At 47.5% G+C, this 27,917-nt stretch overlaps 1 protein-coding gene across 1 annotated transcript in view; it reads right to left on the bottom strand.

Annotated features, from left to right (window-relative positions):
- The window catches only part of RAD51AP1 (RAD51 associated protein 1), a 411,208-nt gene that overhangs the window by 42,113 nt on the left and 341,178 nt on the right, over positions 1–27,917 (bottom strand). The window contains exon 8 of the mRNA XM_069628320.1: positions 23,232–23,375. Within this exon, the coding sequence (XP_069484421.1) occupies positions 23,232–23,375 (144 nt within the window). The remainder of the gene's footprint in view (positions 1–23,231; positions 23,376–27,917) is intronic.

Raw genomic sequence — 27,917 nt, 5'->3', positions numbered from 1 at the left:
ATATTGCATTGAGCGTATGAGAGACGATATGCACTCAGACAACCATTTCGAATGTATTCTTTCACTGAAAGGGTGGGGTGGAAGGATGTCTACACACATCACTGGACATCGAAGAGCTATAAGCGAAAACGGAGGACGCCAGAGTGACGCCATGAAGGAAAGACACAAAGACGCATTGAAACGATATGCGAATACTTAAAGAATGAAGATGTAACTGAAGTGATAAGAGAAACATGTAATCGAATACGAAGAAATCATATGCACCAAAGAATTAGTGAGTAGAGACAAAGTGAATGTATATATGCAGAAATGCAAGGTAGACGAGACAGAGGCTTGCTGCAGACGAAACCATAATGTGGTTAGGGCGGCCATGATGGAAAGATGGACGTCGGACTTGTGTTGAAACTAATCAAGACAGACCAGGGATGCATAGTCAGGAGACGCTCGAAAAACAGCTTTGTGTGAGGAATAAAGTGGATTCTATTGGCATGGGATCAAGGATGTCACATCAAGGAATAATTGCAAGGCACAAAGGGAGTCCAGGTACGTAAGACTTATTTCTCTTAGATAAAGCAAAGAAGAAAACAATTGCAAGTGCCAAGTATTGGACATTTAAAGATGCGAAAAGCATATGCAAGGTGGAGTGATGAAGTCTCCAGAGGCCAAGAGGAGTAATGGCACCCAGCACAATTAAATCAAACAACAGTAAATAGACATAGGGCGCTAAAGGGCCACCCAAGATGGCCGCCACGGCTTGAGCTCCCGCTCCACCTGGGATTAATCCGTACGAATCCTGCTGTTTCCGGCTTGGCTCTACATGACCGAGGGTGGTTCCCGGCCCCTAAGCCTTTCGACTCCCCTCTCCTCAAATCTGGAAGAAAATCGGCCTTTCTACACCCCAGAATGACCCACCCGGTGCTGAAGCCCGGCATTTCACACGCGCCGGCCATCTTGGTGCGCGAGCAGCCCCAGGAGAACATTGGATCCAGGCACCCCCTGACGCCGAGGCTGTTCTAACAATCGCAGCTCAAGAGGAGACTCAAAGTGCAGAGGAAACCAGAAAGTCCCCCCCCTACCAGGCGCCCACCACGTCAAGAACCGGCGGGCGAATTGTCGCCATGGCGGGGCGCTGGCCATCGGCACCGCACCGGCAGATCCGCTACATCAGACCCGGAGACAGCCCCCGGAGTCCCTCGGTGCGTGACCATACCCCCCGCGCCGGGTGGAGTAAACTGAGCACGGGACGAACCCCGGGGGAGCCACAGCACCGAAACTCCGACACAGCGGGAATGGATGCGGCCTGGGTGGAAGTGATTCGACGGTGGAAGCTGGAACAGACCCATGGCAGGACCACAGATTGAGGTACAGATGGCAGGGCGCAGGGATTTGGAAGGGGGAGAGATCGCAAGCATAAGCGCACACACCGTGCCCCCGCAACCCCCAGCCACAAACCGCGCTGCTTTCTGAGGCCCGCGGCATCAGGACGTCACACCCCCGACTGAGCGGTGCGTCGCAACCCACAGCTGCAACTAATAAAACCCCCAGGGCCTTTGCTCCAGCAAGACTCTTAGAATGCAACAGAATCCCGCTACATAAAGCATCTCCCTCCAAACGTAACCCTATGCGGTGAAGTGCCCTCATCGACCTACTCCACGTAAGACTTGAACGATCATCACTCCTAAGTCTCTGGATCACCTGCAGTGCAAGTTCTCGTTTTCCCCAGGGCCGTGGCTGGGTCCTACCTACGTACAGGAAGCACCCCACCAGAAAGCAGTCACAACACTCCAAACTCTCTCTCCTTTCGCCAGCATTTGCCAACCCCTGCGGGGGGCTCTGCGAGGCCTCCGTTCGGGGGTAAGCCTACGCTACCGGGAGAACTTGCACACTCAGCAAAGCAGGATGGGGAAAGCGGATAAACTGCAGAGGAAACTGACTTTTGAAAATGGTGCGACTCCGAAAGCCCCCCACTTACAAGACGAGAGTGAACCCACGCCTGGTGGCTCACTCCAAGCAACTTCAGGGTCCAATCCGTCTGAAATAAAAGAACTTCTCTTGGAGCTAAAAGTGGGCATCGGCAGCTTAAACAGTAAAATGGACGACCTGTCCTCCAAAGTAGACCTAATGCAACACCGCATCGATACCCACACGGAGCGATTAACAGAGGTCGAACAGCAGGTCTCCGACCTGGACGATGGCACAACGGCCATATCGAGCAAGGTAGCCAGACTTGAAAGCCAAATGACCACAACCATGGCCAAGTGCGAGGATTTAGAAGGCCGCTCCAGACGGAACAATATCCGAATCATTGGAGTAAGAGAACATGAACTGCAGACGAAAATGGAAGATTATGTTGAATCACTTTGCATCTCTCTCTTTGGCCGAGAAGCGTTCTCACAACTGTTTATGATAGAGAGAGCGCACAAGAATCGTTCCTCAGACCAGCCCCTGGGGCCCCGTCCAGACCCATTATTGCGAGATTACTAAATTACAGAGACCGGGACGCCATTCTCTGCCTGGCCAGGGAGAAGGGAGAACTGCTCCACGACGGGGACAAAATCCACTTCTACCCCGACTTCTCGGCCGCTGTCCAAGCACAGAGAAGAGCTTTCACCAGCGTCAGGCAAAGACTTCGAGACAACCAGCTGGTCTACTCAATGCTGTTCCCGGCACGGCTCAGAGTACAACACAACGGAAGAGTCAATTTCTTCCAATCCCCGGAAGAAGCCCACACGTTCCTAGACCAAAACGGTTGCCCGGATCAACATCCTCGTCAGCTCTGTCCCCAGAGAGAAAGAAACCCCAGGAATCCTCCATAAGAATCATCACCCAGCAATCACCCCAGTCAATCTCTAGGAGCCAACCGGAACAAGCGCAATATAGTTAACACGACAGGGCAGAGACGTTGGGGAAACCCCAAACGCCCCTAGCACAGCATCTGTTCACACGTTCAAGTTGGGGGGACCCGACGGACAAGTTGGGGGTTGCGTTAGGGAGAATTCTCTGATTAGGCTGAATTACCTAACCTAGTGAGTCCCCCAGCAGCTTTGCTGGATTTGTGGGGTTTATGTTTTGCTCCTGCCAAGAGTGAGACTCTTTTACCCTCACTCTTGGACATGATTTGAGTGTGTCTCTTTGACTCTAGATGTGTTTAATGGGCTATGGGGTCTTTTACTCCATAGGGCTTCATGTGTTTTTGGTATGTGTGTTACACAGCACTCTCAGTGCAGTAACACAGGGGTGTCATAGTGACCCCCCAGTATAGACTCCATACCCTGGGACTGACTACTGTCTCCCAGGGCATGTAAAGTCACCATTGACTTTACTAGTCTCAAATTCTGAACAGAACCAGTACAAACCATCATATTGTGGACGTACTGGCCAGGGCAATTCCATTGCCCCGGGGTCTGTTAGTCGAGGGGGCACGTCTCCGTCCCCCTTGATCGAGTTTTGGCTGGTGGCAGTGGATACTACTTTTTATATTCGACCGTGAATATATCCCTATGGGATTTCCCATTGTTCGAGGCTAACAACTTTAATTATTTAATTCCTATAGCCTCGAACATACCGCCGGTTTATTTATTTAATATTAATTCTCCGGTTGGTATTTTTTGCCAGAACTCGGTTCTAAAATGGCATTTGTGTTCGCTTCTGTGACTCCAACCCAAGTTGAGCTCTTTGTTCCACTTTTTGCCGGGCTTCTCCACAGAAGGCCTCCAAAGTGGTGCCACTCTGTCTGGAGTACTTAAGAGGGGTGGAGGGGGATTTAGGCACCCTGGACTGAATTGCCTAGGCAACTCAAGTCGCACTCCGTCCTGATTGGCCCAAGTGGTGAGCCGGCCGGCTCACCACTTAGCATGTTTGAGTGACAGCTAGGCTGAGTTAATGGGGGTTTTCTGCATAAAAGCAGGGCTTTGGGGACTGGAACTTCAGAAGTCGCCACAGGACCTAAGAATCCGACGAGGGAGAAGCTGAGCCAACCTGCTACGACGACACCACCGGTGGAGCCCTGCTGAAACGTCTCACCACTTTTCTCAACGACAGCGGAGATCTCCAGCCCGGAGAGTCTTCTTCCTTCGACTGGTGGGGATAACCAGTCTGCTTCCTTTTTCGCTTCCTGGAGCATCTTGTGGCCGCCTTGCCTGTGCCAAGCACCCCGGCAACCGGGATACCAGTTTTACCACTACCGCAAATCAAAGGGTAGTACCTTCAACCGGAAAACTCTGCGGCTGGTTTCTTCCCTGGCAGTGCAACGACCTTCATCTTTCCTCCACGTCGAGATCTTCTCTTCCTCTGGACGACGCTGCGACTTGCACCCGCTGCCAGCAACAACTGTCCCCGCTGGAGGATCCTTTCCACATAAGGTACCGTGTTCCGCCTGGCTTCCCTTGCAACCGACTGTACGGGGTAGATTTAGCCCCCGGCTTTCGACCCTGGGTTAGTCTGGGACACCCTGGCTAAACTTTTCTGAAACCTTACTAAAACCTTTCTGAACTCCCTGCAAGACTTTTGAAGCCTGTTGTCATTGTTCGATCTTGGGTGCATTTGTGCCCTCCTCTCTCCAAGAATGGGCCCGGCCTATGGACTTTGGCTCACAAGTAACTTTGGACTTTCCTGCCTTGCTTAAGAGTTCCTAAGTATTAGTGTGGTGTAGTTTCCTACATTCTGCCTTTTTCCCTCCCTTTTTCGTTAACTTATTGGAGTGCCATCTATAGTTAAGCGCTCACCTCTGTCTGGAAATAAGTGGTGTTAACTAAGACTTATCTGATAAGGAAATAGGGATGTATATATAATAATATTAACTGTGTTTAGAGTGATTTACCATAATAGTGCTGGAGTATTTCAATAAGTGTGTTTTTAAATAAATAATTATATACCTTGATACCAAAGCTCTGGTCAGTGTTTGCTTGTGCTATTGTATCCGAGTGCCTATTGTGTATACTTGTTAAGCTGGGTATCTCGTGAGTGAAGCGTACCTGAAGGCTTGGAAGAAGATCTTGACGTGGCAGCCAGACTGACGATGAGCATATGACGCGAGGAACCGGCCTCTCCGCCACCCAAGGTTCAAACAGGGTGGAAGATGGACCGACTCCCAACGCCACGGGACGCACTCTCCTGATTTGCGTGGTGTCAGGACAGTGCAAGCACTGACAGGAGAGGCTGATGTTGTAAGTCCAAAGACTGCGAAGTCCGAAGTTGGTGGTAGAGTCGAACTTCCGCAAACACTGGAGGAACAGGGATAGCAGGCAGATGGTAGATCCGACTGAAAGCAGCTGGGAGACTCAATGCTTCAAAGGAACCAGGCGAAGACTCAGGCAGAGTGTGGGAACCTGACCCCAGAACAGGACTGGGAACCCAACCCAGGAACTGAACTGGAAAACCAAATCAGGAACAGGACTGGGAAACCAACCCAGGAACAGGACTGGAAAACCAACCCAAGAACAGGACTGGAAAAAACAACCCCAGGAACAGGACTGGACAGGACTGAGAAGGGGAACCCAGGGAAAACTAAACTGAACCCCAGGGAGAACTCAGGAGCCCAACAGGATCCCCAAGACCCCAAAGGGAGAAGGACCAGAAAAGCTACAGGGGCAGGAACCCAGGGAAGGATTCAGGCTAAGCTGGAGACTGGGCAGAGCCAGAACAGGTAAGTAGCGAAACGAGCGTAACCACGATCAGGGCAAACCGCGTTGAGATGCGACTTGCTCCTGATCGAGGCTCGCTTTATAGGATGGCTGGCACCCGAGAGAGGCTTGAAACGCAAGCCGCCTCGTTACTGGGTGCCGGCACATCCAAAGCGAGGCTCGGAACGCGAGCACTTGCTGAGGAGAGAGCCCAATCAACTGCGCATGCGCGGAATCGAGACCGTGGTCTCCCGCGCATGCGCAGAGGACTCCCGACGGGAACCCCAGAAGCTCTCCCCATGGCGGATCCCCGCAGGCGGAAGCGCGGGTAGATCCGCCAAGAGGGAGGAGAGCGAGTTGTAGCAGAGGACCCCGGTCTCCAGGTAAGTGGCGTGACAATACTTTGCATACTGCCTAACTCTTCTTGAGGGAAGTCTGACTGCTCAGCCACGTTTGCCAGACATTTGGTCAAAAAAATTGGTCGACCAGACAAATGGTCGAACCAATTTGGTCGAAAACCAAATGGTCGAATTTTTTATTTTTTTTATTTTAACACATTTTTTTTATTTTTTTGGGGGGGTCCCCCCCAACCCCCTTTTTTTCTCTAAAACCCCCTTTTTTTACTAAACGAAAACCCGAAAAATAAATATATAAATAAAAAAAAATTCGACCATTTGGTTTTCGACCAAATTGCGTCGACCAAATTGCAGTCGACCAGTTTTTTTTCGACCAATTGACTGGACACCCTCAGCCACAGCTACCAGGTAAAACTGGGTGGTACAGACTGCTTCCAAGTGGGTTTGCTGCCAACACCTGTAGTCCTAAATCTTTTGCAGTGGTCCCCAAGGGAACTGCACAGGTTTCTGCCTAACAGGTTGTCCGCGCTATGGGAAAAGTTTTAAAGTTATTAGTTTGGACACGCGCCATATGTTCACGCCGGATCCCGACCCATGCCCCTCCGCCCTGACAAGCCCACTACCGCTACAGAGCCTTCCACATCGAAGCCGCCGCATCACCCAGCAGGAGTCCCAGTGCGTAACAAGTAAAAACACGAGACCAGGGCTAGCCTCATCGCGGCCGGCTAAAGCGAATACAACGAGACATAATCAACTCTTCAACCCGCTTCATTTAAGGTGTTAACATGGAACATAAGAGGTGGTAACATCGCGATCAAAACCAGAAAAATCCTGCAATACTTGAGAAGGCACGAGATTGACGTAGCCATGCTTCAAGAAACACATCTACCCCCTGGGAAAGAACACCTCTGGGCCAGAAGCTGGGGCTGCCAGAGGTACTTCTCATATTCATCGTACTCCAGAGGAGTCGCTATACTTATCCATAGGAGAACAAACTTCCGGCTAATCTACTCCGTAAAGGACACCGAAGGTAGAGCCATTCTAGTGAGCGGCACAGTAGCTGGCCAAAGTATAACCCTTGTCAACTCCTACGCTCCAAACACAGACGGCCCCGACAATTTTAGCTGGGTACTAACACAGCTCTCTGCCCAGGCCCAGTCAACCATAATTTGGGGGGGAGGAGGGGCGATCTGAATACGGTGCTCGACCCGGCGAAAGACAGATTGAGAACTACGCCACAGCCCACGTCCAAAGCCTGCTTTCAAATAAAAGAAATTTGCAGGGCATTCGAACTGAAGGACGCATGGAGAGCAGCGAATGGAGAGCGGCAAGAATATACCTTTCATTCGGCAGTTCATAGCACGAGCTCCAGGATCGACTACTTTTTAATCTCTGCACAGGGTCCGCTGGTGAGCGACTCTTGCTGTATCCTTCCAAGAACGTTATCCGATCACTCCCCGATAAGCCTCAATCTCAATCCAGCCAACTCTAAATCCACATTACAGTGCTGGCGCTTCAAAAACTGATCCATGCGAGATGAGGTATTTGCAGCCGAGTTGAGAGAAGAAATCGCCACGTTCCTGGAAGTGAACACAGGATCGGTCTCCTCCCCCGGCACAGTCTGGGAAACGCTGAAATGTTTCACTAGGGGGATCTGCCTCGCTAAGGAGAATGGTATTCTTAAGCTCATCAGGCATGAGCTGGCAACCAGCGAAAGGCGCCTTAAGGACCTGGAACGACAAATCACACGTACAGACGACCCCAAAATAAAAGCGGCCCTGAAAGAGGAACTTCAGATCTTAAATACCACAGCGGAACGAGAATTAAAATTTCTAGCCCGTAACAACCAAATCAGGCAATATGGTGAAGGCCAAAAACCCGGCGCCCTTCTGGCAAACCTGATAAGAGCAGATAACAAGCTACCCCCTATAGAAAGCATTTGCACCAAACAAGGTAAGATGATCCACACAGACGAAGCAATGGCTGAAGAATTCAGGCTCTTCTACCAAGACCTTTACAGCACAAAGCATAACAGTGACTCAAATTCTCTACTGGAGTACCTCGAAGATACAGAGCTGTACTAGGTCGAGAGTCATCTGCGGGAACCACTCAATGAATTGATCACGCCAGAGGAGATCATAGAAGTCATCAAGACCCTCCCGAACGCCAAAGCACCTGGACCAGATGGCCTAACGGGGGAATTTTACAAAGCATTCGCTGATACCCTTGCCCCCCTCCTAGCGACAGTATATGAGGAGGCACTTGAAAAGAAGACACTTCCCCCATCCCTCTGTGCCGCCAACATCATCCTTCTACACAAACCCGGCAAGCCTCCAGAAGACTGCGCATCCTATCGTCCCATCTCCTTGCTTAACCTGGACAATAAAATTCTAGCTAAGATACTTGCGAACAGGTTGATGCCACTAATGCCCGCCTTAGTCCTCGCAGATCAGGCGGGGTTCATTCTGGGCCGCAACACGTCCTTTGGAATAAGAAGAATGTTCGGCGTTATCGCAGCACTGGATCCCGCTGAGCAAGCAGTCGCGGTTCTTCTTGATGCCGAGAAGGCATTTGATTCAGTGGAGTGGCCCTTCCTGTTCGCAGTGCTCACCAGGATGGGACTGGGTGCCCGATTCATCAAGCTAGTGTCCCTGCTTTACACCAATCCACAGGCTAACATCATTGTGGGAACAGCGAATTCAGCCCCCGTGGAATTACAACGCGGAACAAGACGGTTGCCCACTCTATGCGCTGATTTTTGCTCTAATAATGGAGCCCTTGGCGTCCAACCTCAGGGAACTGAGGCAACAGAGAGGACTTAACATAGGACCACACAAGCTCATCACATCTCTATACGCAGATGACGTAGCGCTGTTTGTGCGCGACCCCGACGAGAATCTAAATCCAGTAATGAGAGAAGTCATTAAATTCGGAGCAGCCTCAGGTTTAAAAATCAACCAGTCAAAATCCATCATATTCCCATTGACCCGGGAGTTTGCAGACGACTTTCAGTTCACATGGAAAAGATCCCAGGTCCGGTACCTAGGGATTCAGTTGGCACTGACTCATCAAGAAGTGTTCCGGGACAATTACGAAGAAGTCACTAAATCCTTGCAAGACAAAGTAGCACAATGGAAGTCTCTGCCATTGACTCTCTGGGGAAGAGCCTCCCTAGTCAAGATGGTGATACTACCGAAACTACTGTACTTATTCACGAAAATTCCCTTACTACTGCCACAATCGTATCTGAAAAGACTGAAAAGCTTGGTTCTTGAATTAATATGGGCGGGTAAGACGGCCAGAGTGGCGCACTCAACACTATGTCTTCCGGTGACGAGCAGGGGACTAGCCCTCCCAGATCTGGAGAAATACTTCTGGGCAGCACAAGCACAGTTCCTCAGTCATTGGTATGCCACACAACCAGTCAGACCCCACATGCAAGTGGAGCGGGCCCTGGAGACACCCAACCTGTTGAGTGCTGTTATATTCGGCCAGACACCGGTCCCCAATAACACCATGAATGTGATGCTCGCGACGTACAAGATTTGGAAAACGCTTGCCCAAAAATATGGAGTGCAAACGCGGTACTCTCCCCTTCTTCCTGCGAAATTCATACCAGGGGTGCCGCTGACATCCGAGAAAGTTTACCACCAATGGGTTGAAAAGCTCCACAAACTCCCTTGGAGATTTCTTCATTGAGGACAGTTTCATAACCCCGCAACAGGCCAGACAGAGGGGCGGCAATACCGCACTTGACACTTTCATCTACTTTAGGACTCGATATACCCTGCAAGCAAGCCTACCTGACTTCCCAAAGCAACCACAAACCTGGCTGTTACTTCATAACACAATACAAGCACAGGGAGAAGGCAGACTGGTATCGCGGATCTACAAATCTATTATCACCGACACAACCACCAGCGACTCCCGTGCAAAAACCAGATGGGAAAAGTCCCTACGTACATTAATCCCTGAGGAAGACTGGACCTTCATTCTGAGAAAAACGCAGAAGATAGCTCTCAACTCCCGCTTTAAGCTAATCCATTTTAGTTTCCTTCACCAAACCTACTACACACCAGCGAAAGCAAACAAACACCCTGAGGCTTCTGCAAAATGTGAAAGATGTGGTTCACCCTCGGAAGACTTTGTGCACCTTGCATGGGACTGCCCCAAACTGTCCCTATTCTGGAGCCAAGTTATGGAGACAACAGCCACGATCGTGGGAGAAACCGTGCAGCCCGCCCAGACAGCAGCCCTGCTTGGTATGATGAGGCTCATGTCAGCACCAATAAGAAAACTGGCTGGCCTGCTGTTGACTCTTGCTCGGAGGCGGATTGCCATGGCCTGGGGTCGTGGTCCCCCCGCCCACGGTCGCCGCTTGGCGTAAGGACTTTCTGTACTGCCAAGATGTTGAAACAGACTTCAATAAACTGTTGCCCCTCCATGCCCGCCCGCCAGACATCTGGGGCCCCCTGGTAACTTTTCTGATGAATGAAGCAGAGGATGCCCCGTCCCCCCCAGAAATCGACAGTTAGAGGAGGAGGCCATATTCGGCAGTTTGTCTAGCTTAATACCGCCACCCCACTGAGACACTGAACTGGGGCGTTGCAATACGCAACACAACGTGCACTGAACTTTGGAGCGGGATGTCGGGAGGGTGCGGGACCTGTGGGATTTGGCGCAAGTTAAGTTCACCCTAATGTGGGTGTGTAGTTGTACTGTGTTGGCATAAAAGTTAAAAATAAAGGTTTTTAAAAAAACAGCAGTAAATAGAAGGTCGACATGGACAAATTTGTAGTCTCTTCACACGTGATTCAGAAGTAGGAAACATTAAGCTCTAGACGAAGATAATGGTCTACCTACACTCCCTTGAAAGTCAGAGAACAGGCTGCAAGGTCAACTACAAAGAAGCAGCCATGGCATAGGGCTGGACCGATGAGAGATGGACTAATTGTAGTACCCTTGTTTCCAGACCGGCAAACTACATGTTTGTCTGCCGGAGCCGGCCGCTGCCTTGTAATGAGCCAGTGGTACCGGGAAGTCAGGCGCTAGTACATTTTACCGCCAGACACGTAATGAGACCCAACGCTACTCCAATCAAAAATAAAGTTTACAAACAGAAGAAATAACGTGAAGGTAAAAACACTCATTCCATACCACTACAAATCGAACCTTAACACTCATTTTAGATATTGGGCAGGTTACATCAATGCCATATTTCAAGCAAGTGTTAAGGCTGGATTTGTAATGGTGTAGAGTCAGTGGTTGTATCTTAACATTGTTATTTTTGCGGCTTGTAGGCTTTCTTTATTAGAGTAACCTTAACTCTTGTTGCCTAATTTCCTTGGCAATCTCAGCCTATTGGGGGCACACAATCCAAGCATTAATTGGCTTCTGTAGTAAACCACTGAACCCACTGCTCTAGGAAATTTCCTATTGGATGGGTAGAATTGTTTATTTATCCAGATTGATTTTTCCCCTTTCTCAATGTTTTAGTGGAAATTAGTTTACATGTATTGTCACAATTTTACATTTATCTTTATCTGGACTTTTTAAGTTTCTTCTTCCACACTGTTTTTTAGTTTTCTAAACTCATAAGCACCACTTACAGGAATCCGTAGAGCCATCTCAAACGCAGAGTCTGGGGGACCCTAAAGCCACCCCGTAACCACAGTCCATGAATGACCGGGTTTACCTTCAGCCATGTTTATTCGTCCAAACCCTTTTCTGCACTTCCATTCACTTGGCTTGCATAGAGATGTAAAGCTACTGTATATTCATCTATTAACTATTTCACCCCATCCGGGCTAACCTCTAATAGCCCATCTTTCTGAAGATGATTACTCTAAAGTCTAGAGCCTATGCCTTTTTTTTACCCTTCTGGTCCTGCAACTGTGTTAAGTGTCTAACTTTCCGTTTGGTATTCACATACAGTCATGAAATAGATCAGCACTGGTGGTGAACACTAAAACTGCTCAAGGGTGATGGTACCTGTGAGAGAGCGGGCTGCATCTATCTCTGGGGCGGCAGACTTTGGGAATCAGAAGTAAGGATGATCCAAAGCAGCGGACTCGCTTTGTCACCCAGTAATGCTCACTTGGCTATGGGAAATGTCTGAGAAATAAAAGTAAGGGTGAACCACAATAGAAACGGAATGGATTTGACAAAACGACGAAGGCAGGATTAGTAGTCAGTGATGAACTTAACGTTATGTTAAAGTAAAGACAGGCTGGATGTTCTGCAATTGTCAAATGGTAACACCAGTAAGCAGCTTTGGGCCACTTAGAGATAGATACAATCTCATAAGAATGCGAATGGAAGGTGAACTCACAATCAATTCTGAAGATCAATGTGTATTGGAAAATCTTTGGTCCAAAATACCAATAACGTCTTGAAATTAAATTATAATCTAGAGCTTACCTTGAGTAATGGTTAACAGCATATACAGATCGCCCGAAAGGAAAAAGTGTTGGATTTGTGGTTTTTTGGATCTGATGATCAGCAATTGTGAACAGAGATGTAGCCAGTTGGTGGTGGGGAAACCTTGCACTTAGACCTCTATTGATGGTGGAAACTCTGTCATGTCCTACTTGTATGTGCGTCGGTCACAGAGCCAGTGGTGGCTGCCCTGGAGACTTGATCACCACCATGTACGGCAGCTCTACAAGCCCCAGTGTCCTCCACACAGGGTGGTGCCCGCATGCTCAACGAGGTCCGGTATTCTGTTTTTCCAATGCCTAGAGTCTCCATTCTGCCATCACCTGCCTTCAGAGATTCCAGAGTTTGGACATTCTGGGGTCATCTTATCAAGACTCAACCAAGAGCTGAGTAAGGTCTGTTTGTAGTCATCCTTGTGCAGTTGGAGTTGGGCCCACCAAAAAGGTTTACCTGGACTTGTTGCAGCGGTATCGTCTGTCATTTGGATTAGTTTGGGTAGTTACCTGATCTATGGACTTGGTATTAGTAGGAATTACCATCGACCATTCCTGGCTCCTTGTAAAGGTGACACAATAAGACCTCAGGTAAGAATACATACTGCCAGCTCAGTAGGAGAGACATTTACGGGAGTGTTCTAGGATTCACAGTTATAATTGTGGTATGTTGTCTTCCCTAGCTAGAGATTTGCGTGTTTATGGGTTCCTGTTCCAGTCCCGCCTTACCTTGATCTAGGGTGTTTTATATTCCACTCCTACTGGGGCATGCGAGGGGTCAGAAATGAGAGGCAGACACAAAGGAGGTATCATTCGTAACATTTTCCATTTTATTAATGGAAAGGGGTTTGATTAGAGGCCTAACTTTCCCTATCCTAACAAGAGTGTCCTTTCCGAGGAAACTAAAGCAGGATGACCTTGTGTCCAAACTAAATCTGACACAGTAATACATAAAAAATGTGCAAGGTAAATCTTTCAAAGTTCAATTTAACAGAAAAGGGCATAGAACTTCAACAAAATACTTCTTGTATCCAAAGGTTGGCTCCTTTCCCCTGGATTATTTCATGCAAACTATTCATACAACGACAAAACAAAATGTTGCTTCCATGAGATTGATATGGAAAAGAGGAAGTCTCTCCCAGTCTTTCCGAATGGCAAAACAAAGTATCTTTTCTAAAGAGTTGGTTTGCATAAGGTAAAGGAAAGCCTTTACTACTTTTCAGGATTGCAAAACAAATGTATTTTTCAGAACAGAGATTTAAGCATGGCAAAGGCAAATCTTTTTAAAGTATCTGGTTGACAAAATGTTCAAAGGAAACAAGAACTTAAGATGAGCAAATCTATTTTCAACAAACCAATGCAAAGTGAGTTTCCCGCTACATTCTCCTGCTAGAAAACCCATCAACTGTAAACTCTTGACATCCTGGTTTACTCTGCTGCCAGGAATATCCCCCTTTTGGCTAACTGAGATCCCCTGGTGTACTATGTCAGGAATCCGAAAAAGTTTCACTACCTGATAACCTTACCAGCCTTCTCTGTACATTCACATTCTCCTTATGTATCACACAACTGTGTTTTTTCACTAGCACACTTATGTTTACTTCAACTGTTACTTGTACCAATTTCCCACAAACTGACATCCAGTATTTGAGGGTTTGTTCATGCTTTTTCTTTCACAGATCTCTCTTGACTCTTGGCAATGTTTGCTCCAAGTTTCTCCCAACTGACCTCTTAAGTCAGGAAAATGACACCATGTTTGCCCCTGCTGTTCTTTTTGCAATGTTTCTTGGCTTAGGCAATGCTGGTCCCAGGTTTCTCCCAACTGACATCTCATGTCAGGAGATTTTCACCACATTCGCATTTTCCATTTATTTCTAGTCGGTCGCTATTAAAAAGTACATTTTATATGCTCTACAGCATATCTGCATGTCCCGGGGCCCCTTCACTATAAGGCTCACTCACCGGCTCTTCATGCTGCGGTTGAGAAATGCTCGCGAGGGGCTGGCTCCGCCTGCTGACTCTTCGCGTCAGCTCTTCCAGCCTTCGCTGCCAAGACTGGTAATGCTTTTCAGGACTGCGTCTCCAAACACAGCTCTGCTGCGCATCTTCTGCTTTTTCTTGGCCAGAGCTTCCCTCCGAACGCAGTCAGCTGACTTCTGGCTCGCTTCTCTTTCCACAGTCCTTTGTGATATTTCCTCTGCCACCGGTCATGCTTCCCGCTCTGCAGCCTGCCTTCTTTCTCCATCCGGGTCAGGTTCTCGTTTCCCTTCTGGTTCTCTAAGCTGCAGGTGATTCGGACATTTAAAAGGCCTGCACAGCCGAATAGCTTTGTAACAACTATACTGCATATTGTTCTCAAGGTCACATTTCCTCCACATTAACTCCTTGCTCCTCTTCACAGTACTTGAGGATTTCTGGGACTTTGAGTCCCAGCAGATTCTAATGGATTTTACATCACATGGTTGAACATTTGTAATATTCTTACAATTTCCATAAACATTAGATGTTTCACTTTCAGCATATCTACATGAAGACTGAATCGGTTTTTGTTTGAACAGAGTATTTCACAGGGCTTTGGAATTAGAAGGATTTGAATATTGGCAGCAAGCCATCAAAACACCTGAAATTAATGAATTCTCTTCACAATAAAGAGAGGTATATATTGCTTCTCTCCTTGTGGAGTCGCCACTCTCCCCTTACAGCCATCACCTCCAGTGCGATTCACCCTCAGAATACCACCCCCAGGGTCAGGATCCGGTAGCAGCTGCCTTCCCCTGGCCACATCGGATGAGACCTTAGGCTGGAGATCAGTGGTGACTCTGCAGGATTCATCCTAAGTATTTAGGGGAAAGTCTACTGTCTTTGTGGGCTGTAAGCGTAATGAATTGTCTCATGAACAGGATTCCACACTCACTTGTCAGATAGAAGAATGGCATACTACAACCACGTCAAAGCTGCGCAATGACACTTCCATGAAGTCCAGCCAGACAAAGAAGTCAAGTTGGCGCCAATACCACTGCACATCTTTGCAATATAGAATAGTCTGATAACAGGGTGAAAAAGGAGAAGCAGCCTCAAGAGTGGGATTTTACCTTACATTGAAGCCAGTGTCTAGTCATGGTTTAGATACTAGTTCATGGGGGGGGCGTGGCTAGGCAGCACATGATGAAGACGTGTCTGGTATGAGCTCCACCGACGGGCCCTCTAATTCGCATTAGTTATGCAGTCCTGTGCGTACGTTTCATCCCAGCGTACGCGAAACTGAAGATTAATGCGGCGAGACCCCGCGGATCGCGACCTGGAGCAGAAACAAGCTGAAAAACGGATGAAATAACCAAGGCGAGTCAGAGTCCCTTCGCGATGACGGCCGTATCCAAGATGGCGGTGCACGCCATTTCGCTATCCCGGTAGGGACCCTGATGTTAGCAGCTGCGGCCCGCCACTAAAGACGAGGAGACCCTGGTAGCCCACCCCGGCCTCTTCATAGGAGAGACGCCTGCACCGCAGACCGGACCCGGGCGCTGTTCGAATGGTGGAGACCCATCTCATTGGAGGCTTTCCGCCGGCTGCTGGCGTGTGTTCCCGGCGGAGGGGAGGCCCCCTGTTCCTTGATCAGCGCACCGGAGAGGAGGAACGGTTTGGGTCCGTGCCAGAGCAGGAGGCGGAGATCGATTTCGGTCGCCGTGGACGAGGAGACCCTGGAAGCCCTCCGCCGCGGATCGGACCCGAATTGCTGCTGGGGTGGTGGAGCCTCCTCCCATTAGAGGCTCCCTCCGACTGCACATGTGTGCTCCCGGCGGTGCATCAAAGGCTCCGTGAGGAGAGCGGTCTGAGCCCGGTGCCAGCGCGGGAGGTGGAGGCACCGATCGTGACGGAGAGCGCAGAAGCTCGGAGCTCGCTGGCGGCCGGTGCGGAGCGCCGTGCCTGGCCCGGTCTGGTTCCGGCCTTCCCGAAGAAGGGAGCGAAGGTGAGGTGCTGGGGAGGGACCCCTGAGGAGGGGTGAACTGTCTCAGGACTTGGGATGGCTCCCGGGAGCAGAGAAGCTGATTGAGGGGACTGATATTGAGCTCCTGCGCAGTGTGGTGAGCGGAGAGGGAACGCTCATGAGATTCCTGGCTTTTGTCTGTGATAACTACTGGTGGCTATAGCGGGATTCCCCCGCTTCATCGCACAGCTCAACGCTGACCCTTCCTGAACATTCAATATTACGTGCCTCCTCTGTTTAGCACTGTGGAGTCTTGCTGTCCTTTGGGGTTCCTTGGCCCTCTTGTGACGCGCTGCTGGAGGGTCCGGGCTTTGCCTCCCCAGCTATGCCCAGAGCGGGGTCTAAGAAGAGGGAACAAGTGCAGGATATAAAAGCTCTCCTGACATCCCATGCAGCCCCAAAACCCCAGAGGCATACAATATCTGTGGATTTACACCCTGCCCCTGCTGCAGCCTCTATAGTAGACATGGCTCTCTCCAGATCGGATCTAGAGGATATCCTGAGAGCACTCGAGCAAGAGATCACGCAGGACATTAAGTCTGAGATAAATACCTCTAGAGACACTCTAGCTAAATCGCTGGGGGAATTTACCTCCCACCTGAATGGCGTCAAGACCAGAGTGAATGACCTAGAAGACACCACCTGTGAGTTAACACATGAGACGGAGGTGCTCTCGGAACGGGTTAGGGTGATTGAGGACCACGTTGAGGAAATCTGGATTAAGCAGGCGGACCTCGAAAATAGATCTAGGCGCAATAATGTGCGCATTCGAGGTATTCCACGTCAAATTACAGACCAAGAATTGCCAGAATATGTTAGTGATCTGTTTCGCGGCCTTCTGGGGCTGGCCTCCTCTGACGCTCTGATTCTCGACAGAACCCACCGAGTATATTCTTCTATACAGCAGAGGAAGAATCTTCTCCCGGATGTCCTCACCAGAGTCCATTACTTCCGCAAAAAAGAAGAGATTATGATGAAGGCCAGGAAGGCAGAGTCTGTCCAGTTTCGAGGTGCGACGGTTCACCTGTTTCAGGATCTTTCCCCATATACTTTAGCCTGCCGACGCCACCTACAAAAAGTCACCTCATGGCTGCAGGCCCAGAAGGTCCGCTACCGTTGGGGGTTCCCTTGCAAACTACTCTTCGATTTCCGCAATCAACATTATGCGATTTCCACAGAGATGGAAGCGAGGGAACTAATGTCGGAGTTTGCTTCGACATCCACATCAGACCTGGAAGTTCTTCCAAATAAAGAGCCCGACTTACGTCCCGCTTCATCGGACAGAAGAAGGAAGCCTAGAGGATGGAGACGAGTGGGGGGTCTCACCGCCCACAATGGTCAAGCTACAACTGAGGGTCAGGCCCGTCTATCCCCAAACAGTTCAAGGGCTGCTCTAATTCACCTAAGCTCCTGCGGTCGGATGAAACCCCTGCTTGAAGGCGAATAAAACAAACATGAAACAGGGACAAAGCTCCCGCTCTACGAGAAAGTAAGAAGGTAGAATGACATCTTGAGCGCTTGACACAACTTAGAGCAGTTGGAACTTATGGGTCTGAGAAATATTAAGGGGCCTGTTCTTGTGGGACAGTATTAGAGGCCGCGCAGCCTTGTCTGGGTCTCTTGATTGGACTTGAGTTATTGGGTAATTGTTGGGGACTTCATTTCTGCGAGAGTCTTCTGCAACGCACGGGACTTCAAATGGCTCTCAAAATGGGGGCCCTAGGTCGGAAAGCGCCCGTATTATTGGATGTAGACTATGGTTTCAATGGTAGTTGAGGTTAATGGAAATTACTTACGGCTTTCATTTCACCATAGCTCGCGACATTACAGTATGTCGTCCGATGGTACAACTTGTTCTTTTGGGATTATTTGTTCTTTTTTTGATTTGACTGCTTTTCAAATTTCTTTGTATACTATTTTGCTGTTTTGGAAACTAAGGTTGAGTTGGTCTCGGAGGGAGACAATCAGCAATGGGTCAACCCTTGTAACATTGGCTTCAAATTTACAATATTGGCAGAGTGCTTTAATGGAGGGTCCAACGGGGGTGAACTTTATAGGGTCCTGGTAGTTATACTTTGGGCTTTTCAGAACTGGAATGGGAGGTCGTTGGGGAAGGAATGGTGCAGGACAGATACTTCTGTTAAAAATGCCTTCCATGGGTGTGAGCACTGAGACACTGACCCCGAATATAATCTGTCTGACTCTCAATGTTCAGGGTCTCAATTCCCCAATTAAGAGACGAGCACTGTTTCACCGGCTGGCAAAGTACAACCCTACAATAATGTTTCTATAGGAAACGCATCTGTTGCCAGCGGATGAATTTCGCCTGAGTGATAAACTCTACCCAACCAGACTCTGCGCCTCTTCTGGGACAAAGAAATGTGGGGTAGCTATACTTCTCCGGAAGGGGACCCCAGTAACAATCCACAGAACCTGGTCAGACAAAGGGGGAAGGTATGTTCTAGCGATAGCCACACTACATGGTAAGCTGGTGACCCTTTTATCATTGTATGCAACAAATGTTAATCAACACCAATTCTTTGCCAAGGTATCGAGAATGTTGAATGAACATGCGGCGGGAGACCTCATAATCGGGGGTGACTTTAACGCTGTAATTAACCCGTTAGAGGAGAAGTCTCTCTCCCCAACCCTGACAGACAAAAAGAACTTTATGGCCCTGACCTCTCTTCTCAGGGAACATTCAAGATTTTTTCACCAGGGTGAACGGGATTATACTTTTTTTTCCTCCCGTACACAGAGGATTTTCTAGGCTAGACATGTTTCTCCTTTCTGACGCCCTCATCCCCCATGTCACGGAAGTGGAGATCCTCCCCAAAGCTTTATCTGATCACGCCCCAGTATTGTTTTCTATGTCTCCGCCTGATATGCTTCCTACACCTACTCGAACCTGGCGGTTGAATGAATTTGTGTAGCTAGAGCCTCGGGCCCGCTCCTGCATTGCTGATTGTATAGAACAATATTTTGCAGAAAATGACACCGGGGACCTAGAATATGCGATGGTGTGGGACGCTGCGAAAGCGGTCATTAGAGGTCAGGTCATAACCCAAACATTTAAATGGAATAGAGTCCATAGACAGACCCAAACCCAATTAGAGGCGCAACTCCATGAAGAGCTAGAGGCATATAAAAGGAAACCCTCTAGACAGGCATTTAGGGAGGTTCGCACAGCACAGAAGCCCTGGAGGCCCACCATATGAGTCGAGCAGCTTTAGGTATAATGCGCACAAAACAGTATTACTATTCGAAGGGGAATAAGGTGAATCGTTTGCTGGCAGCTAAACTCAGACAGCAGACGAAGCGTAATCGTATAGATTCTCTAAAAGATACAGAAGGGAAGCAGGTTTTCGCCGAATCAGGGAATCTTCGGATTGTGGAGGAATTCTTCAGAAACCACTCAGCTGCCCACGTCACTAACCCGCAATTAGCCAGGGAATTTATTCAGAAGGCTGATCTCCCACAGATACCCTGGGAATTTCGCAAGTCCCTGGAATCCCCAATAACGCGGGAGGAGACAGAGAGAGCAATCCGTTTCCTCCCATCAGGGAAGGCCCCAGGGCCGGATGGTTTTACCAACAAATTCTATAGGACCTTTCGGGAGGAGCTGACCCCTCACTTAACAAAATTGTTTAACTCTGTATGGAGGGCGGGAGTGGTTACAGCATCTATGGCGGAATCAGCTACAACGCTCGTGTTGAAACCTGGGAGGGATCCTGTTGATTGCTCCTCATATAGGCTTATTGCACTTTTAAACACAGATGCTAAATTACTAGGGAAAATAATAGCGAACCGCCTAGGCCCAATCCTCCCGTCATTGATAAATAATGATCAGACAGGCTTTATATATATATAATCGTTCCACCTATGACAACATACGCCGAGCCATCAATCTAATTGCCCTCGCCCCAAAGATCCCGGGGGACTTATCCGTCCTATCCCTAGATGCTCACAGAGCTTTTGATAGTATGTCGTGGGGATATCTGGAATTAGTGCTGGCGGGGTTTGGTTTTGGGCCAGAGTTCTCCAGATTAATACTCTCAAATGTTCGAATTCCTTCGACTAAAATTAAAGTTAATAAGAATTGGACTCCCCTTATCGAATCAGCCAAGGGTACAAGACAGGGCTGTCCTTTGTCCCCATTGATATTCGCCTTAGCTATGGAGCCTCTTGCTCAACATATAAGATCACATCCAGGCATCCAAGGTTTCGAGGTAGGGGGGCAGTCCCATAAGATTGCGCTTTATGCGGATGATTTGCTTTGCTTTATGCGAGACGCCCCTCATACACTCCCGCCCCTCTTAGGTCTCCTAACTCAATTTGCCGAGATATCTGGCTTCAGGACAAATCCCGCTAAATCAATAGGAATGCCCCTGACTGCAGACGTGGATAGATTAGAGGAGCTGCGAACACTGACGAACTTCCCCTGGTCCCCAACGGAAATTTCATATTTGGGGGTAAAACTGACCCCAACATATGCAGGCCTCTACAGAGCGAACATTCCCCCACTGCTTAAAGAATTGAAAGAATGGCTACAGCGATGGGATTCTCAGGAAATCTCAAGGCTCAGCCGTTTTAATGCGGTTAAAATGACACTTCTCCCGAAACTATTATATGCCTTTCATTCTTTGCCAATAGCCATCCCAGAATTCGAGCTTATAAACCTCCAAAAGGAAATATACCGGTTTATCTGGAAGAAGAAGAAGCCGCGTATCCCTGGGAAACTCTTGACAAGGGTAAGAATGTTTGGGGGCTTGGGCCTCCCCTCGCTACCACGTTATTACAGAGCGGCGCAGACGGCGATAATGCTTTCTTGGGGGGGCTCCCCGGACACACCCAAGTGGCTGGAGATAGAGCAGACCGCTTCCGCACTCCCTTTAGCTCACCTCCCGTTTCTACAAAAAGAAGACGTCATTTTAAAACTGGTATCCTGCCAACCACCTTGTCCACCCTGAAGTGTTGGGATAAAGCACGATCCCAGAGGGGTATCCCACTGGGGCTGGGGCCATTGTCCCCTATAGCCCAAAATCCTGCTTTCACTCCGGGACTAGCGCCAACAGCGTACCGGACCTGGAGTCGAGACAAACCACTGTGCCTGAGAGATCTATATGTAGACCAGGAACCACTGACCTTCCAGGCATGCAAAGAGAAGTTTGATCTCCCAGAGACAGAACGCTTTCGATATATACAACTACGCCATTTGCTTACTAATAGGGAAATCCGCCGAGCAGCTCAAAGAACCCCCCTTGGCATAGAGTTGAACATTCTTGAAGGACACCAATCCCATAAGATATCGCTATGTTATAAACTCCTGGAGAGAGCCTCCATGGAGGAGAAGCTCCCATATATGAAAGCTTGGGAGAGAGAGCTGGGCCTAGAGATTTCATACAAGTCTTGGCAGCGAATCTCGTACCGTGCCCAGACTAGTTCTCGCTGCACCCAAATAAAAGAAACGCTATTAAAATTTGTTTTATGTGGTATTTCCCCCCCAATAGGCTTCACTCCATTAACCCAGAATATCCAGATACATGTTGGCACGGGTGTGGTGAACGAGGAGACATGGCGCACATGTGGTGGCATGGTCGGGTTATTCAATCATATTGGTTAGAAGTGAGATCTAAAATCAAAGATATCACGGGTTCTTTACTCCCTATGGTCCCTAGAGTGTTCTTATTAGGGGACGCCCCGGAAGACGGGTCCTTTCCAATGTCAGGACACAAAGCAAGCCTAATCTCCCATTTATTGGTGGCTGCCCGTATCACCAGAGCTAGATTTTGGAAGACAATAGAAGGCCCACACCTAGCGTACTGGTGGTTAAAGTTATGGGAACGGCTAGGTTTAGAAAAACTTACAGCTGTGATGGAGGGGAAACTCTCGAGATTCCGGAAAATATGGCGCCCCTTTCTATGTATTTTCAACCGCAACTCTTGAAGCACTTTATGAATTTTTGAATTGCCGATGATCGCATTAAATTTGTAATTGCATGTATTAGTTGGAGAAACGCAGCAGCGGTAACCCATGCCCACATTAACTATATATTTGCACGCTTTAAGTGGTGGAAATGCAGAAGCAGTAGCTGTAATTATGTATTCTCACATCTCCCACCCTCAAATGAATTTATGGACTAATCTGATTTACAATGAGATAATTGAACCAATGAACTCAACTTAGTGAATAAATGCTCTTGGTTTTTTTTTTCTTTTTTCATCATTCTTTCTTTCATTACACACTAAATGAATGACCGGAAACTATGAATTGTACACTTACGTAGCGCTATGATTTATGTTGTATACATGGAATGTTGCAGAATTGTTGAAAGGTGAAGGTTTAACTAAGTTGCACAAAATTAATTTCTGGATTGTTAATGGTTATATCGTTTTTACACTGAAAACTAATAAAAATATTTAAACAAAAAAAAAAGATACTAGTTCATGCCTAGGTACAAAGCCTGGCCAAAAGACACTTGCAGGATGCATCGAAAACATCCTGCTTGCTCCTTCGCCAGTCAATAGCAAAGTTAAATTGCAGGGTGACACAGACTGTGGAAAGTTCTTTCCACTTTCAATAATTCAAATAAGCAGGCAATTTTACTGTGAATCCTTCAAAGGTGCCCTGTGGTCTGCTCCAGTGCATTTTAACAGGAATAGAGTATTGTATAATACCTTGTTTGATCACTCTCACATTAGTATGTGGTAAAGGAACTGGAAAGCATAGCCATTTATACAGTGCAAGGGTTAGGCTGATGCCGTTCTGTTATGTAAACATATTTCAAGAAACACCAATTCTATCAATAAATCTAGGCATGCTTGTAGAGTGTACATACTTGGCGGGGTCCAACTTGGTCTTCTCACACCCACAAAAGAGCCATCTATTTGTGGTGGACTTCCAACAGGTTTTGGAGAAACAGATGTCTTTAACACTGGCTGCGATATTATTTTGAGTGTCTTATTCAATGATGTTGGTTTTGCTATAAAACACAAACATAGAACGAAAGTATTAGCTTTAGATATGAAATTATTCAGTCGTTTCAGAAGCCTTTAAGAAAGTACTTCGAAGCCTGAAAACATTTTTCCAGATCAGCACAAATGACTGATTTACATGATGCATTTAAATATTTTCTGTAAAGAATAGATACCACCAAGCAAGTGGTTAATTGAATGAGCTTAAGACTTTCTTGGCACAGAATGCTTTACACCAAACCAGCTTTTAGTACTTTTAACTTGTAGAAGTGGCAATCTATGGTTTTGAGACATTAGTATAGTACTTTAGCGTGCATATCTGACATCAGAGAACTCCAAGTAGACAGCAACAAGTTTCAGAATTATACTATATGTATACATACCCTTATCAATTTAGTTAATTTTCTACACTTCAGAACCAATGCTCAATTTATTTATTTATTTATTCATTCATTCATTCATTCATTCATTCATTTATAGCAGCGCACAAAGCCCTAAGGCATCTAGGTGCTAGTTACAGTCATATGCAGTTACAGGTTACAATTACATGGTTGCATTACAGATACAAAGGTAGATAATGCAAGCAGTTAGAGTGAAGTACATGACTCAAACTTAAGATAGCAGGTATAAAGGCTTTTAGGATGTACCTCGGTAGCTGGGTTAAAATTAAGCGCAAGATGGGGAGCAGCGATGCACCGATTTCACCAAGCGCATGCTGCGAAAGCCTCACCCCATGTTGCAGGGGCCTACATCAGCTTTGCAGGCGTTGGCGAGGCAAATCGAATCGGTGAGATATGGTATTCTGGAGCGATGGCGGTAACGAGGTCTGCCATTAAGGTACATTTGCAGATAATCAAGGATATGTGAATCCTGGGGCAGCCCCTGGGTGGGTACTAAGGTTGTCAGGAAAGAACAGGCCGAAGAGCAGGAAGGTTTGTGCCATCGATCGGGGGCCGTATGTTGTAACGTAACAGTGGATGGAAGAGTGGATGCATACATTAGTAAAAGGACGCATGCCGTCCCATTTGCCAGGCACAGACAGGGGTGCAGAGCCTTAGGAGTGGACCTTGAGAAGCAGCCGGCGTCGCCTGTCGGCTCCCAATGAGAGGCTCACTTCGAGGCAGCGCCGGCCTATTTGCAGCAAGCGGAGGTGGGCCTGTGGCTGGGAGAAGACTAGGCAGTTCAGTAATAATCCTGGGCACCATTTTTTAAAAGGAGCCAATGCTCCTGCTCGTAATCATGTGAGGCAGCAGTGCTCACCTTATACTGGGCTATTAGAGTTGCAAACACCGGTGATTTGAGTAGTCAAGTACATCGATGAGGATACATGTGATATGTATATATATATATATATATATATATATATATATATATATATATATATATATATATATATCACACACACATATATATATATATACATACACACACACACACTACATGGCCTGCGGTAGCGGCCATGTAGTTATGGTTAAGTTGCTAAACCCATAGGAAGAGCACTTTTGGGTGGCTTATAACTTCGCTCCCCCAGGACGAATCCTCACCAAACTTTGCAAAAGAAGTATATGGCCCACTCTGATTTGTTTTGCAAAGTTTGGTGAGGTTTGATCAAGGGGGGGCAAAGTTATAAGGAGGATCCCAAAATTTATTTTTTTCCCCCATAGGCATAATGGGAAATAACTTTGCTCATGCCTACAGCCCAAACCGCTGGACGGATTTCAACCAAGTTTGCGGCAGGAGCGGCGGCTTGGTCCCGAAAGCGTGCTTTTATTAATTTGGTGTAAATCCATCCAGTACATATTTTTTTAAAACAACCAAAACGTAAAGCAAAATAATGTGTGATATCTGTGTCCGCTCCGCGGACTCACTTCCCTGTTCGGTCCGCGGACTGGCCTCTGATTGGCCAGAAAATTCGCTGACTTTTGCACGGTCCATGGACATCGGGACGCACTCGCTGATTGGCTGGTGGGAAAACTTGAAATGCGTCGGTTTTCCTGAAACGCCCGCCATCCTGGATTCGCAGACTTTTTTGGGGTCCGCGGACAGCACGGTGAAAACATAAAAAATAAAAAGCAGCATTTCACTTGTCAAACTCAACAAACAACAATCTCTGGGGATGTGGGAGGGATGAGGATTGGATTGGATATGGCCATAAGAAGCCAGAAAATGGGTTGTTTCACCCCCCGAAAGTCTGCGAACACTCGATGTCCTGGGGCAGTCCTGACACTCCCATTTCTACATTACAGGGTTGGGGAAAAGCAGTATTTGGATGGCTTATAACTTTTGCGCCACTCAGTGAAACTGCATTTAATTTTGCAATTTTATTCTAGGACTAATCCTAAATGGTTTTGCAAAGTTTTGTGGGATTCTGTCAAGAGGAGGCAAAATTAGAGGGGGGGGTGCTCAAATATTGTAAATGTGGTGACATTTGACAAATCTGCACATTTGGCAAAACGATTTTAGATCTAGATATAAATGGTTTTCTAAAGTTTGGTTGGTTTTTCTCAAGAGGGGCGAAATTAGAGGGGGGTCTTAACATTTTTAAATGGCTTATAACTTTGTTGCTATTTGATGAATGTGGACAAAGTTTTGAGAAAGATTATAGACCCAACCTTCTATGTTTGTGTAAAGACTGAATGGATTTTGTCAAGTGTGGGCTAAGTTATATGACTATTGTATGTACATACATTTTTACACTTAAAAAATAAAAAATGGGCAGATTTCGAGCAAACTCGTGAGGAGCATTGGAAAGGACATTAAAGAATGGTTTTACAAATGTGCCCATGTTTTATTTTTTGACAAGTTTAATAATGTAGGTACACAAAATTAGTCATACCTTTGGTGACTGAGGCATAGCCTGTGGCCGTGGGCAGTAGCCAGATTGTCGGGGTCATGGCATAAGGTCATGACGCGGACAATCTGGCAACTGGCCATGAGCGCCAGGGACGAAAAATTGTGTTAAAGTGGCTATGTCTACCTGGGACCGGCTATGTGGTAAAGTTATTGGAAGGTAGGATAGGTTTGAAAGGGGAAAAAAGTGCTTGTGGTAATATGTTAATAGGGTTTTGCAGGCTGCCATGGCAAGGGAAGAGGGGCTGTGTACTGAGCACCGCATACTCTTTCCATGTTGGCTGTCTTGGAAAAGGATTTTCCTTCCTACGTCCCGCTGTAGGAATGTTAGGCAGAATCCTGTGCAGTGCCTTTAGGGACCACTACACACAATTAAGACTACAGCTGGCAATACAAGTTTTACCTTTGGTACAAGCCTGCACTACTATGTAAAAGTGGTAGCAGTAGCGGAGCAGCCAGGCTTATCTCAAGAGTATATGAGCAGTAGCAGAGATTACACAAATGGACCACAATTACTGTGACTCAAGCACACACTGACTCAAGGTTTCAGGTAAAAAATATATGTACATTTATTTTTAAACCATTTGTTATAAACACAACAATTCTATTAATTCAAAATCACACGTAAAATACACTACAACCAACCAATTCACTTTGGTACACTCTAACTCAAGGTAAGTACCCTATGTTTTAATGGACCGGTGTTGTGAAACAAAAGACGTTACCGGGGATATGTATGCGATCACTTTTTGACAGTAATGACAGTTCGGTCTTACTAAAGAAACGCATATCCGCGGCAAGAAATGTTACCGTGGGAAAAACACACTTAGCACCTGGGTTAACCAGTTAACCAGAAAGAGTTGAGGGCAAATATCATAGGCAATACTTTTGTCAAGGCACACAGAATCAGATAACACTCGTTGACAGAAATTAAAGAGTCAATAGGCCTAGGCCGGAGCCAGTGTCAAGTGGAACCGGGTTCCTGTTGTCGAGGATCACACTATCGGACAGTTCAAGATTCAACGTTGCCAGGAGTACTTAGACATTGTCAACAGAGGAGGCAAAAGTTATAAGAAGGAGGGAAGACAAGGGCAAGCCTTGGAGGCGAAGAAAAGGGATTCACCCTAATTCTTCAAGCAGAACACAGTACCTTATTCAATGAAGAAGCTGGTGCCACGGCAGTTGTTCCTGGTAGTTTCCTGCAGACCCACGGTTCCTGGAGCTTCGGTACGAAGGACGACGTCTGGAGGGGTCTGCACCACACAGGGATGAGGCCGGCAGCAGCGACAGTGAATAAAAGGTGCGCTCCTTAAAAACAGGAGAGGCTCTTCAGATGGCTATCCGGACCACTACAGCTGTGTGCAGCGATTTCGACCAAGAAGAGGATCCTCTGGCTGTGGAAGATGAGCTGGTTATCCCCACCAGTCTCAAGGGAAGAAGACTCCGGACTGTATCTTCTCTGGTAATCTAAGAGTAGATAGCTCAGGACTGCAGCAGGGCTTCATCGGGACGGGGTAGTTGCAGCAGCCGTCTTCTTCTCCGCTTCTCTTCGGTTCCTTGTAGTTCCAGTGGCGACTGACTTCTAGCCCGAGAGACCTGCCTTTTATGCGAAAATCCCCCATTCACACAGCCTGGCTGTCAATCACGCAGCAGGGGGGTTGTCCAGCCCGGACAACCACCTCAGCCAATCATGGCAAAGT

Source organism: Ambystoma mexicanum, chromosome 12 (assembly GCF_040938575.1).
Source record: "Ambystoma mexicanum isolate Mex_15411 chromosome 12, UKY_AmexF1_1, whole genome shotgun sequence".
Lineage (NCBI taxonomy): Eukaryota > Metazoa > Chordata > Amphibia > Caudata > Ambystomatidae > Ambystoma > Ambystoma mexicanum.
The sequence above is the reverse complement of the archived record's forward strand: the minus strand, read 5'-3'. Positions and strand labels throughout refer to the sequence as shown.